The 16,554-nt window shown below is 40.5% G+C and overlaps 1 protein-coding gene across 4 annotated transcripts in view; it reads right to left on the bottom strand.

Moving 5' to 3' along the window:
* Positions 1 to 16,554, bottom strand: part of LOC124619412 — a 311,922-nt gene that overhangs the window by 44,402 nt on the left and 250,966 nt on the right. For all 4 annotated transcript variants that reach the window (XM_047145774.1, XM_047145773.1, XM_047145775.1 and 1 more), the window contains 2 exons: positions 10,334 to 10,473; positions 9,913 to 10,157 (listed from right to left, as the gene is read on the bottom strand). In XM_047145774.1, the coding sequence (XP_047001730.1) occupies positions 9,913 to 10,157; positions 10,334 to 10,473 (385 nt within the window). The remainder of the gene's footprint in view (positions 1 to 9,912; positions 10,158 to 10,333; positions 10,474 to 16,554) is intronic.

Consider the following 16,554-nt stretch of genomic DNA (forward strand, 5'->3'; position numbering starts at 1 on the left):
CATTAACCACAGATCTCTCTCTCTCTCTCTCTCTCTCTCTCTCTCTCTCTCTCTCTCTCTCTCTCTCTCTCTCTCTCTCTCCCCCCCCCCCCCCCCCCCCCCCCTCCTTTTTTGTTTGTTTGTTGAAAGAACGTAATTTTTAACGACCATCAATAGTTGGTGGATTGAGAAATGCTACGGGGTTTGGGACAACATAAGATGAGACATTACACGTGTATTTTTGTACTGAGGATGTGCTTTTTCATAAGCTACTGACCTTACTTTTCCTGCTTTTCTCACTTACTAAACCATGGTTTCAGATTCCTCTGGCAGTTGTGTCTGCATAACATGTTAGTGAGGTGGCATTACGTAAACTCTGCTGTGATTTAGCAAAACAAGCAAATTTTAACATGGCAACAAGAGACTTGTTTAATGTTTTTTATTCCAGTCTTTGATCACAATAGCAATTCTTTTGACGATGACCAGTTTCAGTCCGTAATAACCATCCTCAGATCTACAATACAAAAATATATACACCTAGTGGGCAGTGTGTCTTTCAACACATTACAGCATAATGTATCCCAGTATACTATCATAAACCAGGGAAATGTACAGATAAAATTCAGTAAAACATACCTGCTCTACACCATGTCCTAATGTGATAAGGCCATAATGGCATTGTCAAAACATATAAAAATACTCAGCACAGCATCGTCACATAGATCTAAAATAAGGTGTAGAATAGGCCACATCGTCCACACAGTCATTTTTGTAACGGGCTACTGAAGTACAGTAGCTACCAGAAATCTGTTTGCCTGCATCCTACACAGATGTCGCTACTGTGGGCTTAGATGTAGTCATCATTTACGTAAGGAACATAATCCGATAAAAACACGTTAGATAAAATACATGTATCAGACTTTTAAATATCGATAACTATTATAGAAACCAATTGTGATACAGTAAAAGACGAATACAGTTGCCCATATAAAATTATTACAAGGAAATATATAAAGATAAAAGGTCTGACACTTTTATAGTGAATTTACTGTCAAAAATAAATATACGTAACACATTGCCTGTAGCAACCTATAATTTACCTATGAAACATAAAATGTCTATTTGACAAATGAAGAAAACAAAGATCAATGATCAGCGACCTCTGTTGGGTCGGCCGCCAGGATGTTGTGTAGGCGTGCACTGATTGTAAGAACTTACCCACTAGAGGGCTTTTCATACTTTGTGATATGTCTCTCACAGAAAATGTTTATACAACGTATTAACAGTCAATAAATAAAATTATATAGTCTGGCCTTGCAAACTATGAATAGGTAGATTGGTAGGACATGATCAGTTACAGGATTAGAGCGATGAATGTACGGAAGTAAGGCAAATGCCTACTGTTCTCAACATAAATCATCATGCAAGGCTACGTAGAAATACATGAGGCATTAATTGGTTATCATAATATGTTATCAAACAAAGCAATGTAGCTGTTGGGCACAAAATCGCTTTCTCCAGTGAGTACTCTAGTGGGCTCATACTTTTTGGTCTTGTAAACCTCCAACTCCTCCAACAAGTCGAGAGCACAACCTCTCTCTGTCCTGTGTAGAATACACATACAACTCTCAATATTGCCTACAGTGTGGCCAGTTCCTGCCAGATGCATTCCCAGTGCAGTTTTGTTATGTGCTTGCAAATGCTCCCTGAATCTTATTTTAAAAGAACGGCCAGTTTGACTGATATAAAATTTGTCACAACTACTACAAACGATCTTGTAAACCCCAGAACCATCAAACTTATCAGAATCATTACTCAAATTGTGTATTACATGGAGTTTCGGAGTGTTGTTAACTTGTAAACCACATCTAACATTAGATTTACTCAAGCACTTTTCTATTTGTTGGAACATTTTTCTGTAAAATTTCATTGGAATAGTTTTCGGGTTTTCTTTATTATTTCTTTTTTCTAGATGATTGCGGGTCTGCCTACTATTTACTTTCCATTTTTTATACCATTGTAGGGGCGCATATCATCATTTGCTGAGAAACCATTGGCTACTGCAGTTTGCAGAACTTAGTATATTAAGTTCTTGGCATATTTCATTGTCGGCCAATGGTAATTGAAAAAGTCGGTGGATCATAGAGGTGAAAAAGGCCCTTTTATATCGTGGCGGATGACATGAACTGGCTCCGATAATAGTATCTGTACATGTAGGCTTTCTGAAAATCGAAAATTTATGTCTGTTATCAACTTTCTTAATAGTAAGGTCTGAATAGTTAATGGAGCCCGCTTCTTCTATTTCCGTAGTAAGTGCTATTTTTTTATGCATGCTGCCTATGGCTTAAGCAGATGCGGTAATCTCATTCTCGTCCCCCCTTAACAGTAACAAGATGTCATCGACATAACATTTATAATATATAGTCTTGTCTTTCAGTCATGGAAACATAGCAAAGAACTTACATTCTAAGTCGTTCATAAAAAAGTCTGCTAACAGACGGCATTAGAAGAGGAGGAGGATATTAGTGTTTAACGTCCCGTCGACAACGAGGTCATTAGAGACGGAGCGCAAGCTTGGGTTAGGGAAGGATCGGGAAGGAAATCGGCCGTGCCCTTTCAAAGGAACCATCCCGGCATTTGCCTGAAGCGATTTAGGGAAATCACGGAAAACCTAAATCAGGATGGCCGGAGACGGGATTGAACCGTCGTCCTCCCAGGCATTAGAAGAGTTACACTGACTGGTTAACGCTTTATTAACTTTAAAGGCCTTATTAACTTTAAAGCTGTGTCCGCAACTTCTAGTTTTGTCATCTTAGCTGCTTCACACACCATTTTAGTTTCGAGTATGACTCTTGTAATGGTTCGATTATTAGGATTTGGAGTGACATTATGTTGTAAACCTTTATTCAGCAGAGTATTTTCATCCTCATTCAATTCAATATTTGTCAATTTAGCTACTCTATCATAAAAGCAATGTTTTCCTATGCCAGTCTTACTTTTTACAACATTAGCCTTCTGACGCTTTAGCAATACACCCAACTTTTTGTTATGCCTCTTTTCTATAGTTTCAACATTAATCCTTATTCTGTTAGAAATTTCTTGCCAAACAAACTGAAACTTAGTACTACACAGTTCATTACTTAATTGCAAATGTAAATCAAAAGCTTCTTTACTTAGCAAGTCTATGATTATGATTCACATAATTGGGCCCTAATCCAGTTCCTCTTACTTTTAGCTTCAATTGAGAAGGCGAGGGCTGACCATTGTTTAATGTTCACTTTTGCACAATTCGATGTGACACCTGCTGCAAGACACTTCTTACTGAATCTAATATTCATTACCTCAGTACTGATTTTCTGCTTCAGTTTACAGAGCGTTTGACTCTGTCGTAAGCCAGAAATGGCGCTAGTTTCACCAGCTGCGACATAGTTGCAAATATGAACAGTGATCCAATACTGTAAAGTGTTTTTTATTCCAGAGAAAGGAAATGATTCAGATCATTAAATGTAATCTACTAACGCATAACAAGATTAGTAATGCAGAATACACAGAATTAATAGAATTTGCGTTAACTTATAACTATTTTACCTTCAATGGCAAAATATATCAACAAAAAGATGGTCTTGGGGTGGGTAACAGTTTGACTGGTACGTTAACAGACATCTTTATGAACGACTTCGAATGTAAGTTCTTTGCTATGTTTCCATGACTGAAAGAGAAGACTATATATTACAAATGTTATGTCGATGACATCTTGTTACTGTTAAGGGGGGACGAGAATGAGATTACCGCATCTGCTTAAACCATAGGCAGCATGCATCAAAAAATAGCACTTACTACAGAAATAGAGGAACCGGGCTCCGTTAACTATTCAGACCTTACTATTAAGAAAGTTGATAACAGACATAAATTTTCGATTTTCAGAAAGCCTACATGTACAGATACTATTATCGGAGCCAGTTCATGTCATCCGCCACGATATAAAAGGGCCTTTTTCACCTCTATGATCCACCGACTTTTTCAATTACCATTGGCCGACAATGAAATATGCCAAGAACTTAATATACTAAGTTCTGCAAACTGCAGTAGCCAATGGTTTCTCAGCAAATGATGATATGCGCCCCTACAATAGTATAAAAAAACAGAAAGTAAATAGTAGGCAGACCTGCAATCATCTAGAAAAAAGAAATAATAAAGAAAACCTGAAAAACATTCCAATGAAATTTTACAGAAAAATGTTCCAACAAATAGAAAAGTGTTTGAGTAAATCTAATGATAGATGTGGTTTACAAGTTAACAACACTCCGAAACTCCATGTAATACATAATTTGAGTAATGATTCTGATAAGTTTGATGGTTCTAGGGTTTACAAGATCGTTTGTAGTAGTTGTGACAAATTTTATATCAGTCAAACTGGCCGTTCTTTTAAAATAAGATTCAGGGAGCATTTGCAAGCACATAACAAAACTGCACTGGGAATGCATCTGGCAGGAACTGGCCACACTGTAGGCAATATTGAGAGTGGTAAGCATATTCTACACAGGGCAGAGAGAGGTTGTGTTCTCGACTTGTTGGAGGAGTTGGAGGTTTACAAGACCAAAAAGTATGAGCCCACTATAGTACTCAATGGAGAAAGCAATTTTGCGCTCAACAGCTACATTGCTTTGTTTGATAACATACTATGATAACCAATTAATGCCTCACATATTTATACCTAGCCTTGCTTGATGATTTATGTCAGGAACAGTAGGCATTTGCCTTACTTCCATACATTCATTGCTCTAATCCTGTAACTGATTATGTCTTACCTATTCACAGATTGTATGGCCAGACTATATTTTATCTGTGCGTTTTTCTGGTTGTATGATAGTATGTTGTGATACATTATGCTGTAATGTGTTGAAAGACACACTGCCCACTAGGTGTATATATTTTTGTATTGTAGATCTGAGGATGGTCATTACGGACTGAAACCGGTCATCGTCAAAAGAATTGATATTGTGATCAAAGAATGTTCATATTCGCGACTATGTCGCAGCTGGTGAAACAAGAGAAATGTAGATTTTATTCTAAATTCACTACTCAAGATGCTTCTCTAAAACTTACAATTGTTCCACCAAGCAAGTGTGGGCTCCACATATTTTTTGCAAAATATTTGAGCACAGGATTCATGTTGGAATGGTACTTCCCATCAGCACTTGGTGTTTCCCCCACAGAGCCTCCATGCAACGCCCAACACTACCACTCTCCTCATACTTGCCCTGCCAATTGTGTACCTACTGGGCACATTATTCTCGGCACAAAGTGGTTCTCAACACTGATTAAATAAGAAGTATGAAAAAGTATGTGACAAATCAGAGACAACAGGAGGACAGACAAATTTGATGTGTATAGTCCCACTGAAATAACTGTTACAACCGACATATGGGAGTGTAGGAAAGCAGTGTTGCTGGTGTGCTATGACAAAACATTGCATCTGAGGAGGTAGTAACTTGTCAGTCCTCAGGGGGTAAGCTCTTGCAATGAGCAGTTTATCTGTCACTGACAAAGTTATTGAGTGCTGAGCTTGCTATGGGAGAGTCTCCTGTAGTGCTGCTTTAGTGATTGCATTCCCTGTTGAGAGTAGGTAATGTGTCTGATTCGGCACTCTTAAATTAGATTCAGATTCGTGACAGTTTGAGAATGAATTTTTACTCTGTGGCAGAGTGAGCTCTGATTTGAAACTTTCTGGCAGATTAAAACTTTGTCAAGACCACGCCTCAAACCAAGGACCTCTGCCTATGTGGCCCAGTGATCTGCCGACTAAGCTATGCGAACACAAATCACAACCCACCCTCACAACCCTACTTCTGCCAGTACTATTTCTCCTAGCTTCCAAACTTCACAGAATTTTTCCTGCATACCTTGTGGGACTAGAACTTATGGAAGAAAGGATACTGGGGAGAAATTGCTTTGCCACTGTTTAATGAATCCTATAGGCTGTGGCTAAACATTTATCCACAATATCTCTTCTTCCTGGAGTGCTGGTCACAAACGTGTACCGGAGAATTTTGTGCAGCAGAACTTTGTGTACCCTCTGTTTTGACTCTGCAGGCAGTAACTGTGCCGAGTTTAGAGAGTAACACTGTGTGCAGCATTCATTCTAATGTACAACAATGCTCCACTGTTGAATACATACTCCTGTTCAACAACTTAACCATTATGGGCCAGCAGTAAGCTGAATGGGCATATTGATGGCATGCTGCACACGTTGGGCTTGATATATCAAAGAGGTACTGCTGGTTTCAGCAGTGGTCTGTGGAACATTCCCACAGCCATTCACCAGGTTCTGGATATCCACACAGCACAGACACTCAATGAGATCAATGCATTGTGATAGCAGCAGTGGCCAACTGAACATCATCCAGGAAAGACCTGATGTGTCACCACAGACGACTGGAAACTGTCTGCTTGCAGAAGGACTGTGATACGATATACCTACGGCCAGACTATTGTCGACATGTGCCATTGGACAGAGAATGGCAAGAAAACAGGTTTCTCGTTTTAAGGAGGATCATTTTGTCATTAGTGACACTCCTCATTCAGGCAGACCACCAGGGTTTGATGAAGATTGTTTGAACACATTATTTCTCAATGACCCACATCAGTGTACTTGAAAACTGGCAAATGTAATGAACTCTGATTATTCCATGCTTGTGTGACATTTGCATGCAATGGGAAAGCTTCTAAATTCGGGTGTATGGTGTAGCGGGACTTTGAATTTCGCTGCGCTACACTCGGTCCCTCAGACATACATTATACCGCCGCAGCGGTATGAGCGCTTGACGGCAGAGAAAATACTAAAATTGTAACTCTTTTTTTCGATCCGTTTCTTTATTGTCTCTCGAGAGCGGAAGCTTAATGCAAACGTGATCTGATTAAGACGAAGAAACTTATTAATGTGTAGACATTGTGGAAGTTATGAAATTCAGAGGATGGAAAAAAGCAACTAAAATAAATTGCATTTAATATCAAGACGGTTTTGTATACATTAGAAATTCCTGGACAATGAAACTTATTGCAAGATTTCGGAGCAGACTTTTCACGCAGAAATGAAGTAGGAGATTTTCGAAGACCTGGACGCCGCATGAAGCAAGAAGACATGTTAACATGGTAAAAAATTAACTCTAAGCTACGCCATTTCCCGCTGTCAGTTACATTTTGTTATTCTCTGTTCTTCTTCAATAATTTTTGTAGTGGAAATTGGTTTAACTTTTGCCCAAAAACGCCACAAGGACCACCCCAACAATAGCTTTTCCGAATCACAAAGTCCGATAGCTTTTCTGTAATACGAAATCCGATTTGCTTTTCATTCTTTCCCTTTTTCACGGTCATTTATGATTTTAAAACCCCCTTTTTATTCACAATTTCTTACCACATTTTCAGCCTTTTCTTTTCTTTTTCTTTTCTTCTCATTTTATTATTTTTATTAACCACTACAATGGGTACTGCATGCTCTAAGCCAAAAACACAAAAATCAGATGACCATACGTGCATCTCTGTCTGTTCGTCATCAATTGGTCCATGAAGAACACCAACCATTCCTATCCTGTATCATTGCTGGTAGTGAGAAATTGAATCTTTACACTAACATTAGGAAAAGAAAGGCACGGTTGAGCCCAAACAAAGCAGCTACTCCCCGTACATCGACCTGCATGCATCCACGAAAGATAATGTTATACATCAGGTGGAACAGTGACAGTGTAGTGTACTAATTGCTTCCCCGAGGTGAAACCAACACTACTGGCATTTACTGTCAACAACTGAAACATCTTGCACACAGAGTTCAAGAACAACGAACAGGAAGACTGCATGAAGTGATGCTACTCCACAATAATGTCCACCATCATTCTGCTAGACTGACAAAAATCACTATGCAGGAGTAGGGTTGGAATGTTATTCAGAGCCCATCTCATTCATCTGATCTTGTACCTCAGATTTTCACCTGTTCTGCTCTACTGAACAACCCCCAAGGAACTTCCTTTCTGGATGAAATTGCACTTCAAACATGGCTTGATGAGCTCCTCACCTCAAAACCACGTGATTCCTATTCATGGATTTGAAAAGTTACCCCAGTGTTGGTAGACTGTTGTAAATAGTGAAAGAGTATATATTATTGGTGAAGAAAATCTCTGTTATGTGTATCTGTTCTGTTTAATAAACCTACTGGAAAAACACTATGAACGTGTGCACCAACCTAATAAAATCACATATTTGTGCAAACTAATCAGTAAAATTCAACAGGAATTATTAGCACATCTGAAAGTTCATGTCTAAATTAATCTCCATCCTTTATTCAGTTATACAGAAATGTAAATACTTAATTGTAATTTGTTAAAATCTGGCAAACAACAGTATATAAATTCAGTTTTGATTATTGCAAACATAAAAGGAGCATATGGAAGCCATTTCAGTTCAGTTTGAGTTCAGTCTGTAATGAGTCCTTAATGGAACTACATCTGTTTCCGCCACTATGGGGAAGTGTACCACACTCGATTTAGTACAGATTACAAACCGGAAAATGTACTGTTTGTCATCTAAATTTCACATCTGGGAGATTGTTCAATTATGTAGCGACTGTTTTAAATTATTAACTGGACTGTGAATGTGTAATTATTCTCATGGGCTGTGTTTAACTTCAATAATGATTAGCACCATCTGTGACAATGGAGCTACATCATTAACAGTATTTTTTTTCCAAAACTGATACTGTGTATATTTTATTCATTCTGATATGATTATCTATTTGGAAGAATGGAGTAATGAATGATTTGTTCCGTGATTGTGTTAATGATTTACTTGTCACATGTGAACAATTGTGACTGATTACATTATGGTTAGGTTACTGCACTCTAACAAATGATAGGACATCAACAGAGTGTAGTATGTGTTTACTCTCATTTATCGATACATAATTAAAGTAGAAGAGACCAAACTGGCCATATACAGTAGTTTATATAGCATACAAGCACAACTAAAGTGTGTGAACTCCAATTTTTAGGGTGGACTATATTACTGACAACAGATTTTCCCACCAACAACATTTCAGCCCGTTTCAATGAAGGCATTGCTACTGAGGCTAGCTGTGCAGAGAAAATGGGTAAGCTACAAGGACACTATTACACAATCTTGGCTTTCATGGCTGATATTTACATCTTTAATGACTTTTGTTGCATGGGCATTACACTGAAATTCGAGGCATGCTTTTGTGGCCTGGCCCATGGCCTAATGCACATATCACAAAAATCATCACAGTGTACTGATATTTACACATTTTGATTCACAGCTATTCAAGTACTCAATCACCTAATGCTAGCTCATTTTTAAGAGGAAGCTGCAAGGTGAGATTTTTCCAATGTGACATAAGTATCACAAACTAGAAAGGCAATACGTTTGTACACTCTGAGAAAGATCAGTAATTTGACTGTCGTCTCCCCTCTACTTGCATTACTAGATTTTCAACTCCAAAGTAATGCTATATGTGTGGCACAGGTGAGCAGCAACAAAGGAGAAAGGTAAGGATAAACAAATAGTGGAGAGTCCCATAAATTCAAGTGTGTGTCTACTTATTGCTCCTCATGCCCTCCACATGGCGTAATTTCTATCAATTCTAATTTTTCTCTCTGTCATTCAAAAGCATTACGCGTATGTTTACTCTTGCATTAAAAACTCATAAGCTGAAGAAATTTTTTCAACATTGGCAACTTTACCTATGACCATTTGTTTTAAGTTGGGTACTTTGACCTACATACATACAATATCTGTCCTGAACATTGTTAAATACAGTTAAATTTTTTTCACCTTCAGCTAATACCTATCAGTAATGTTTTTAGTCTGAAAATGAGAACACAAAGTCGTCTGATTTACTTAATGTGACCATTCAACACTACAGACCTGACGCACGCATACTGTACGAGCAGTGCAGCTCCAGCAGCAAGCATCCGTATAGCAGAGTCTTCAAACAACTGGATGGTGACCCAGGCTCCTGCTGCAGACAGGCACATACAGGTCACTGTGGCAGCTGTCTGCAGCCAGTGCTTTGTGGTGAATCCGTGCTGCCAGTCGAGGCGGCTTCCTCGCTCCACTTGATATGCTGCACCACATACTTTACATTTCAAGGAGTCTGAATTCACAGAACTCTAAAAAAAAAAGTATATTTTATAAATATTTTGTAAACATAGACGAATTTGACAACAGCTTTAAAACAGGAATACAGTAAAAAGTGAATTATCACCAACTACAACAAAAGCTACAAATATAGGGAGCTAATAGTAGTGAATAAAATAGATGATTATGAGTACAGCTGTTTACCTACCTCAACCAGCCAGTGCCTTAAGCAGTCATGATGTACTGTGCTGACATCTCCACGACAGTCGCAAGGCTGTATCAGAGGGCCAGCATCTCGGCGATCAGTATCATAACAAATCCAACAGTCCTGCCCTGATACGCTCTCACCTGAAAAAGCTAATTACTTACACACATATACATACACATGGCTACATTGTTCCAGGTTTTAATGAATAGAACAGGTGAAAGGAAAAAGGAGGCAGGGAGAGGAAAGTGTAGGGCTAGGAAAAGGGAGGCGAGGTTAAGGCCTAGGATGGAGAGGCAGCAAGGGAACAGGGCAGGAACAGGACACCAGTGAGTTCGTCCTGATGCAGGTGTGGCAAGTTGTTTGAGGCACATGATGATGTGGATGAATGGATTGGGCGAGAAATACAATTACATTTAAAAGTGCTTGGGGATATGACCTCAGCTGACAAGACACTTGCTGCTTACACACCATCAATGAACCATAGTCAATAACCAGTAACTTGTAGCCTGAACATCTTTATTCCTCACTCTTCTGCACTCCCCCATACGTGAACCCAGCAGCTTATTCGCTGTTCCACATATCTAGGAAGCTCCTAGAATGAGCAGAGCAAAAAGAGTTGTATGTACCACTGCTAATTTTCAGTGAGACATTTCAGTAAATATTTTAAAGTAAGGAAGGGACAGGTGAAACCCAAATCTTGACAAGTAATAGCAATAATTTACTGAAATAATTGGCCACTGATTGGGCAACTATATTTCCGTAGCAACATAAATTTCTCGTGCAACAGCAGTGACACTGGACAGTCACCCCCCACCCCCACTCACAGTATTCTCTTCAACACGAGATTTATTAAAATGATATAGTATAATCACATAATGCCGGCTTTCTCAGCCAGTATTTGTGTTTTGGATGACATTTGTTTTCTTGGAATTAGGGAGTGGTCCAACGCATATTTTCTCGCCTAATGTTTCACTTTTCGATGCTGGTAACATCATCAGAGGCTACAGCTGCTCAGAAAGCATTTATAGTCTCAAACTAACTCAGAAAGCCTAATCTTTTATAAACAAGCATTTGATTATGTCTCCAACACTGGAAGGTCAAACATCAGGCATAGAAATATGCCTCAGACCACAGCACATAAAAAGTAATTTAGTGTTTTCAGTTCCTACCATTAACTCATTTGACTCTCTTTAATGACACCTTCTGCCTACATCATGCTTTATATTCTCTCCAATTGGTCGGCTCGGACAGGTGGACAGTCATGTGGCTCTCGCAGATTGGCTAGTGGCACTCCTCACATATTGGAATGCACGTACAAAATCAGCTGTAAGCAGGACCATAAGGATATTTCTATTTGAGATAACTCTGGGAAAAAGTATTATTGGGTACTGTTTGTTGTGGTGAAAACCACTATTGAATCATTCAAGGAAGAAATCAAGAGTATTCCAAGACAAAGATATTCATTAGGGTTTAACAAGACAATGAAATCAAAACTGAGTACACCAGAAAATTACAGCAAACACAGTTGATGAACCTGTCATGGAAGGACAATGATTTTAAGCAAGGGCTAACACACGTATAATAAGCAAACAATAAAAACAAGATAAGGAAAAATTGTGCACGTAAAGACTTGAAGAAGCAGTTATGTGTCACATCTTTCATTTGTGGCAGGAAAAGGGGGATGACTGAAATGTAGAAAGTGGCAGTACAATGGCACAAGAGTACCCATGCTGCTGCAGAATACACCATTCACTATCTGAATTGATTTCAAATAGTGTAGCAACTTCAATGCTTAGTAAAGTTAACGTGTGTAAGGCCACTACCTGCACAGACGGTATGGTGGGAGAATGGACATCAGTAGAGGTGGGCACGCCATTGTGAAAGGCCACTGCATTGTTTGGAAGGTGCAGTTTGACAGCTGTAGCCTTAGCACAAACGCATAACTTGCAAGCTACAGCTAGTGAGTCAACAATGATGCTAACAGGTTATTTCAGTATGATCAACATTTTCAAATAGTTCCTCACAATAATAGCAACAAAGGAATACTTGTATAAATAAAGAATCAAAGCTAAACTAATCTGACCAATGCTATCAAGAGGCAATCTCATAAAACAAAAAAGTAGTAAAAATGTAGCATTACAGCCATCACTATGATAATGTCAAACTGCAATAAAGAACATGTGTAACATAGAAATTATGAGTCAGCTACCCGACAACTTATTTGGCAATATTATCTAGCTATAAAGTTTCCTTCTACACCTTCAGTGATATTCTTGAAGTAGTGAAGCCTTGGAAGCACTTTTTGCAATATTTTGCAACTCATTTATTCCATTTGTTGTGTGACTGAAGTAACTAGCTGTGTCTGAACCCTCTCAAACATACTTTTCAATGAAAATAATCAATTTTTGAATATATAATGTAATTGGATGTGCAAGCTTTTGGAGCTATTAGCTCCTTCTTTTGGAAGAAGGGTTGAAGGGGAAGGAAGAGGAATGAAGGAAAAGGACTTGTGAGGCTTAGGAAATGGAGAGTGTTACAGAAAGGTCACCCAAAACCCAAGGTCAGAGAAACTAGCTGAAACGGGATGTGAAGGAAAGACTAATTGTTGGATACTGCACTGGATGAGACTTGAAAGCCAGAGAGCTTAAACGTGCAAGATAAGGTAATAAGCAAGACAAAGATTACTGAAAAAAAAATTGTGCAAGAGTTAATAAGAATGGAAAGCTAAATGCCTTATACGAGGGTATTTCGGAAAGTAAATATACACCGTATGCCAGAGGAACAGAAGAGTTTTGGTGAGCAAGTTGGCAACACTGGTGTTAACCTTGAACCGTTAGCTTTCTCCTCGCGGTCGTTCGGCAGTTGAACATTGACCCTGGTTGGAGTAGGTAGTGTTTAAAATGGCTGTGCCGATTCAGAATCCCACCAAATGCAAAGTGCACTCCGTCATACGTTTCCTTCATGCAAAAGGTCAGCGACCAGCGGATATTCACAAAGAAATTGTTTCTGTTTATGGGAACATTATGATTCGACAAAATGTAACGAAATTGTGTCATCATTTCTCTGAAGGTAGGACTGATGTTCATGACGAACAAAGAACAGGTCAGCCATCTGTGATCTCTGATGCCCTTCTTCGGAGAACGGAGGAAGCAATTCGTGCGAATAAAGATCTCACATTGAAAGAATTGCATCAGATCATACCGGACGTGTCAATTACAACTCTTTATGACGTTGTGACTGTCAAGTTAGGGTACAGGAAATTGTGTGCGCTCTGGGTTCCAAAACTGTTAACGGAAGAATACAAAAAGAAAAGGATGGGCTTTGCACTTGACTTCCTTACACGCTATGCTGAAGCAGGTGATGAGTTCCTTGATCACATTGTGACAGGTGACGAGATGTGGGTTTATCACCATACACGTGAATCCAAGCAACAATCAATGCAATGGCGCCATTCAAATTCACCAAAAGCCAAGAAATGCAAAACGTCGATTTCAGCGAAGAAAATCATGGCTTCTGTTTTTTGGGACAGACAAGGCATTCTTCTGTTGGAATTTATGCCACCTGGAATGACAATTAATACTGCTGCATATTGCCAGACTTAGAAACGTCTTCGTAGAGCAGGGCAATGCTGACAAGTGGAGCCCGCTTGCTTCATGACAATGCTCGGCCTCACACAGCGCTCGCAACCAACGCACTACTCAAACAAGTCAAATGGGACGTATTGGACCATCCACCATACAGAACCAGACCTTGTGCCCACCGACATCCATGTCTTCCGTTACCTGAACTCACATCTTGGTGCAAAATCATTCCACGATGATGAAGAGATCAAAGATGAAGTTGAAATGTGCTTCTGACAACAGGCGGCAACCTTCTATGACTGTGGGATACAAAAGGTTGTGCACCAACTTAACAAATGTTTGGATAACAGGGGTGATTATGTCAAAAAATAACAAATAATCCAGTTAATAAGATGTAACAGACATTTTCTAAATAAATGTTCTATTTAAGGACTGTGAGCCTCACACACTTAACGAATGCCATCCTGACACACCAACACTTCCCTGACTTTTGGAAGGCGGCCAAGGTCCTGATGTTCAGGAAGCCAGGGAAAGACCACTCCCTCCCACAAAATTACCGACCTATCAGTCTGCTGTGCTCGCTCAGCAAGATTGTTGAGAAGGTAATACTAAAACATATCACTAGGCATTGCATCGCCAACGACACCCTAAGACCGGAGCAATTCGGCTTTAGGTATCACCACTCGACAACACAACAACTCCTCCGCGTAGTCGAACATATAACACACGGCTACAACATGAACAAAGCCACAGGGGCCGTGTTCCTAGACATCGAAAAGGCTTTCGATCGTCTCTGGCACAACGGACTCATACGCAAACTAAGCGAAGCTGGTTTCCCGGACGGACTCGTGCGTCTCATACACTCATATCTCACGAACAGATGTTTCAACACTAACGTGCAGGATAAACAATCAACACAACACGGTATCCAAGCTGGAGTACCCCAAGGAAGCATCGTAGGGCCCATTTTGTTTAACCTGTACATTAATGACTTCCCAGCGACACGAAACACGACGTTAGCCGTCTACGCGGATGACACAGCCATCCTCGCGCAAGACTGGAAACCGTCGAACATCAACTCACAAATACAGACAGCACTCAGAACAGCTGAGCCTTGGCTGCAGCGATGGCGTATTAAAGTAAACGTCGACAAGTGCGAAGCAGTTCTGTTCACACGCAGACCGAAACTACTGCGCAAACACCAACACTGTAGGCCGATAACACTACATACACGCCCAATACGTTTCCGAGAGAAAGTCAGATACCTTGGTGTCTGGCTGGACCGGAAACTTACATGGGGGGACCACATCGAATACGTTGCCAACCGAGCACACGCGAGGTTCAAACAGCTCTACCCAATGCTCAACAGGGCAAGCACACTGAATAGGAGGGTGTCGAGATCCTTATACATGACACTGATTAGACCTCTGATGACATACGCAGCTCCCGTCTGGGGATATGCAGCTCCCACACGACTGCGCCGCCTGCAGATCATACAGAACAAGGTGCTACGAATCATCAGCAATGCTCCACACTACACACGCACCGTGGATCTTCACTATGAATACCGCCTTGATACCCTCAAGGAAGTATTCAAGAAACACGCCACACGACTATACAGGAACTCGAGACACTCGAACAATCCTTTCATCCTCACTCTGGGAAACTACGATCACAACCACAGGTGGAAACACAAGCGGCCAAAGACACTGCTAGCTAGGGCATAACCACCTATGGTAAACTAACATACGCAAACAGCGACAAACGCCGGTAAGCCCCTGCATATCAGCAACACTAACTGGCAACTACCAGCTGCTATTAGAGCCAACCAACAGGCCACAGCAGGGACACCGACGAGCTCGCCCACAGACGCACGAACAATCTGCCAACACTCCCTCACACTGTGCCTCCGGTATATGACCTATCGGACACAAGACCGATAACAAACCTAACTGTTGCAGGTTGCAGGACGCTGAACGAGGAATCTGTACCAGCACCCAGCGCCAGCTGCCGAGCAGCACAAACGCACAACGTCAAGGTATCGACATGCATGATACCCACTTCCAACAAAGCCTATCCTTACACAACCTATCGCAGGCAGCAAGACAACCGCTACTGCTCTTGCCGCCCGACCTAACTTTCGCAGAGGTTTTTTTTCCCTTGGCTCTTGCTTTGGCACTTTTTTTCCTCTGCCCTTCAAACCGCTACCCTTCGTCAGATTTCGACCAATCTATCTCCAGATGAGCGCGTATTAATGGTTAATCCTAACCAGACGTACGCAGACATTGCAGTACCCACATCCTGCGACACCTCACTTTAGTGAATACTAACCCTTATGCAGAGATGGCAGTAGACCTTTTGTGTTGGCCATCATGCCGGTGTGGGCGTGGAGGGGCTCCACCTCTATATAAAAAAAATGTATCTTTACTTTTCGAAATGCCCTCGTACATGGTGGACAGGTGGAGGGTGGGGAGTTGTTGAGAGGGAGAGGGGGAATATCCTTACTAAAAATGGAGCAAGAACTGGAAAGTTAGTGTTACCCATTTTTCTTCAGAACAAAGGGCGGAACTGACCAGTGTCCATGATGAGAATGCATTCCTGTGGACGGGCTCATTATTGTTTATGAGCTGTACTGGAGCA

This window comes from Schistocerca americana, chromosome 6 (assembly GCF_021461395.2).
Source record: "Schistocerca americana isolate TAMUIC-IGC-003095 chromosome 6, iqSchAmer2.1, whole genome shotgun sequence".
Classification (NCBI taxonomy): domain Eukaryota; kingdom Metazoa; phylum Arthropoda; class Insecta; order Orthoptera; family Acrididae; genus Schistocerca; species Schistocerca americana.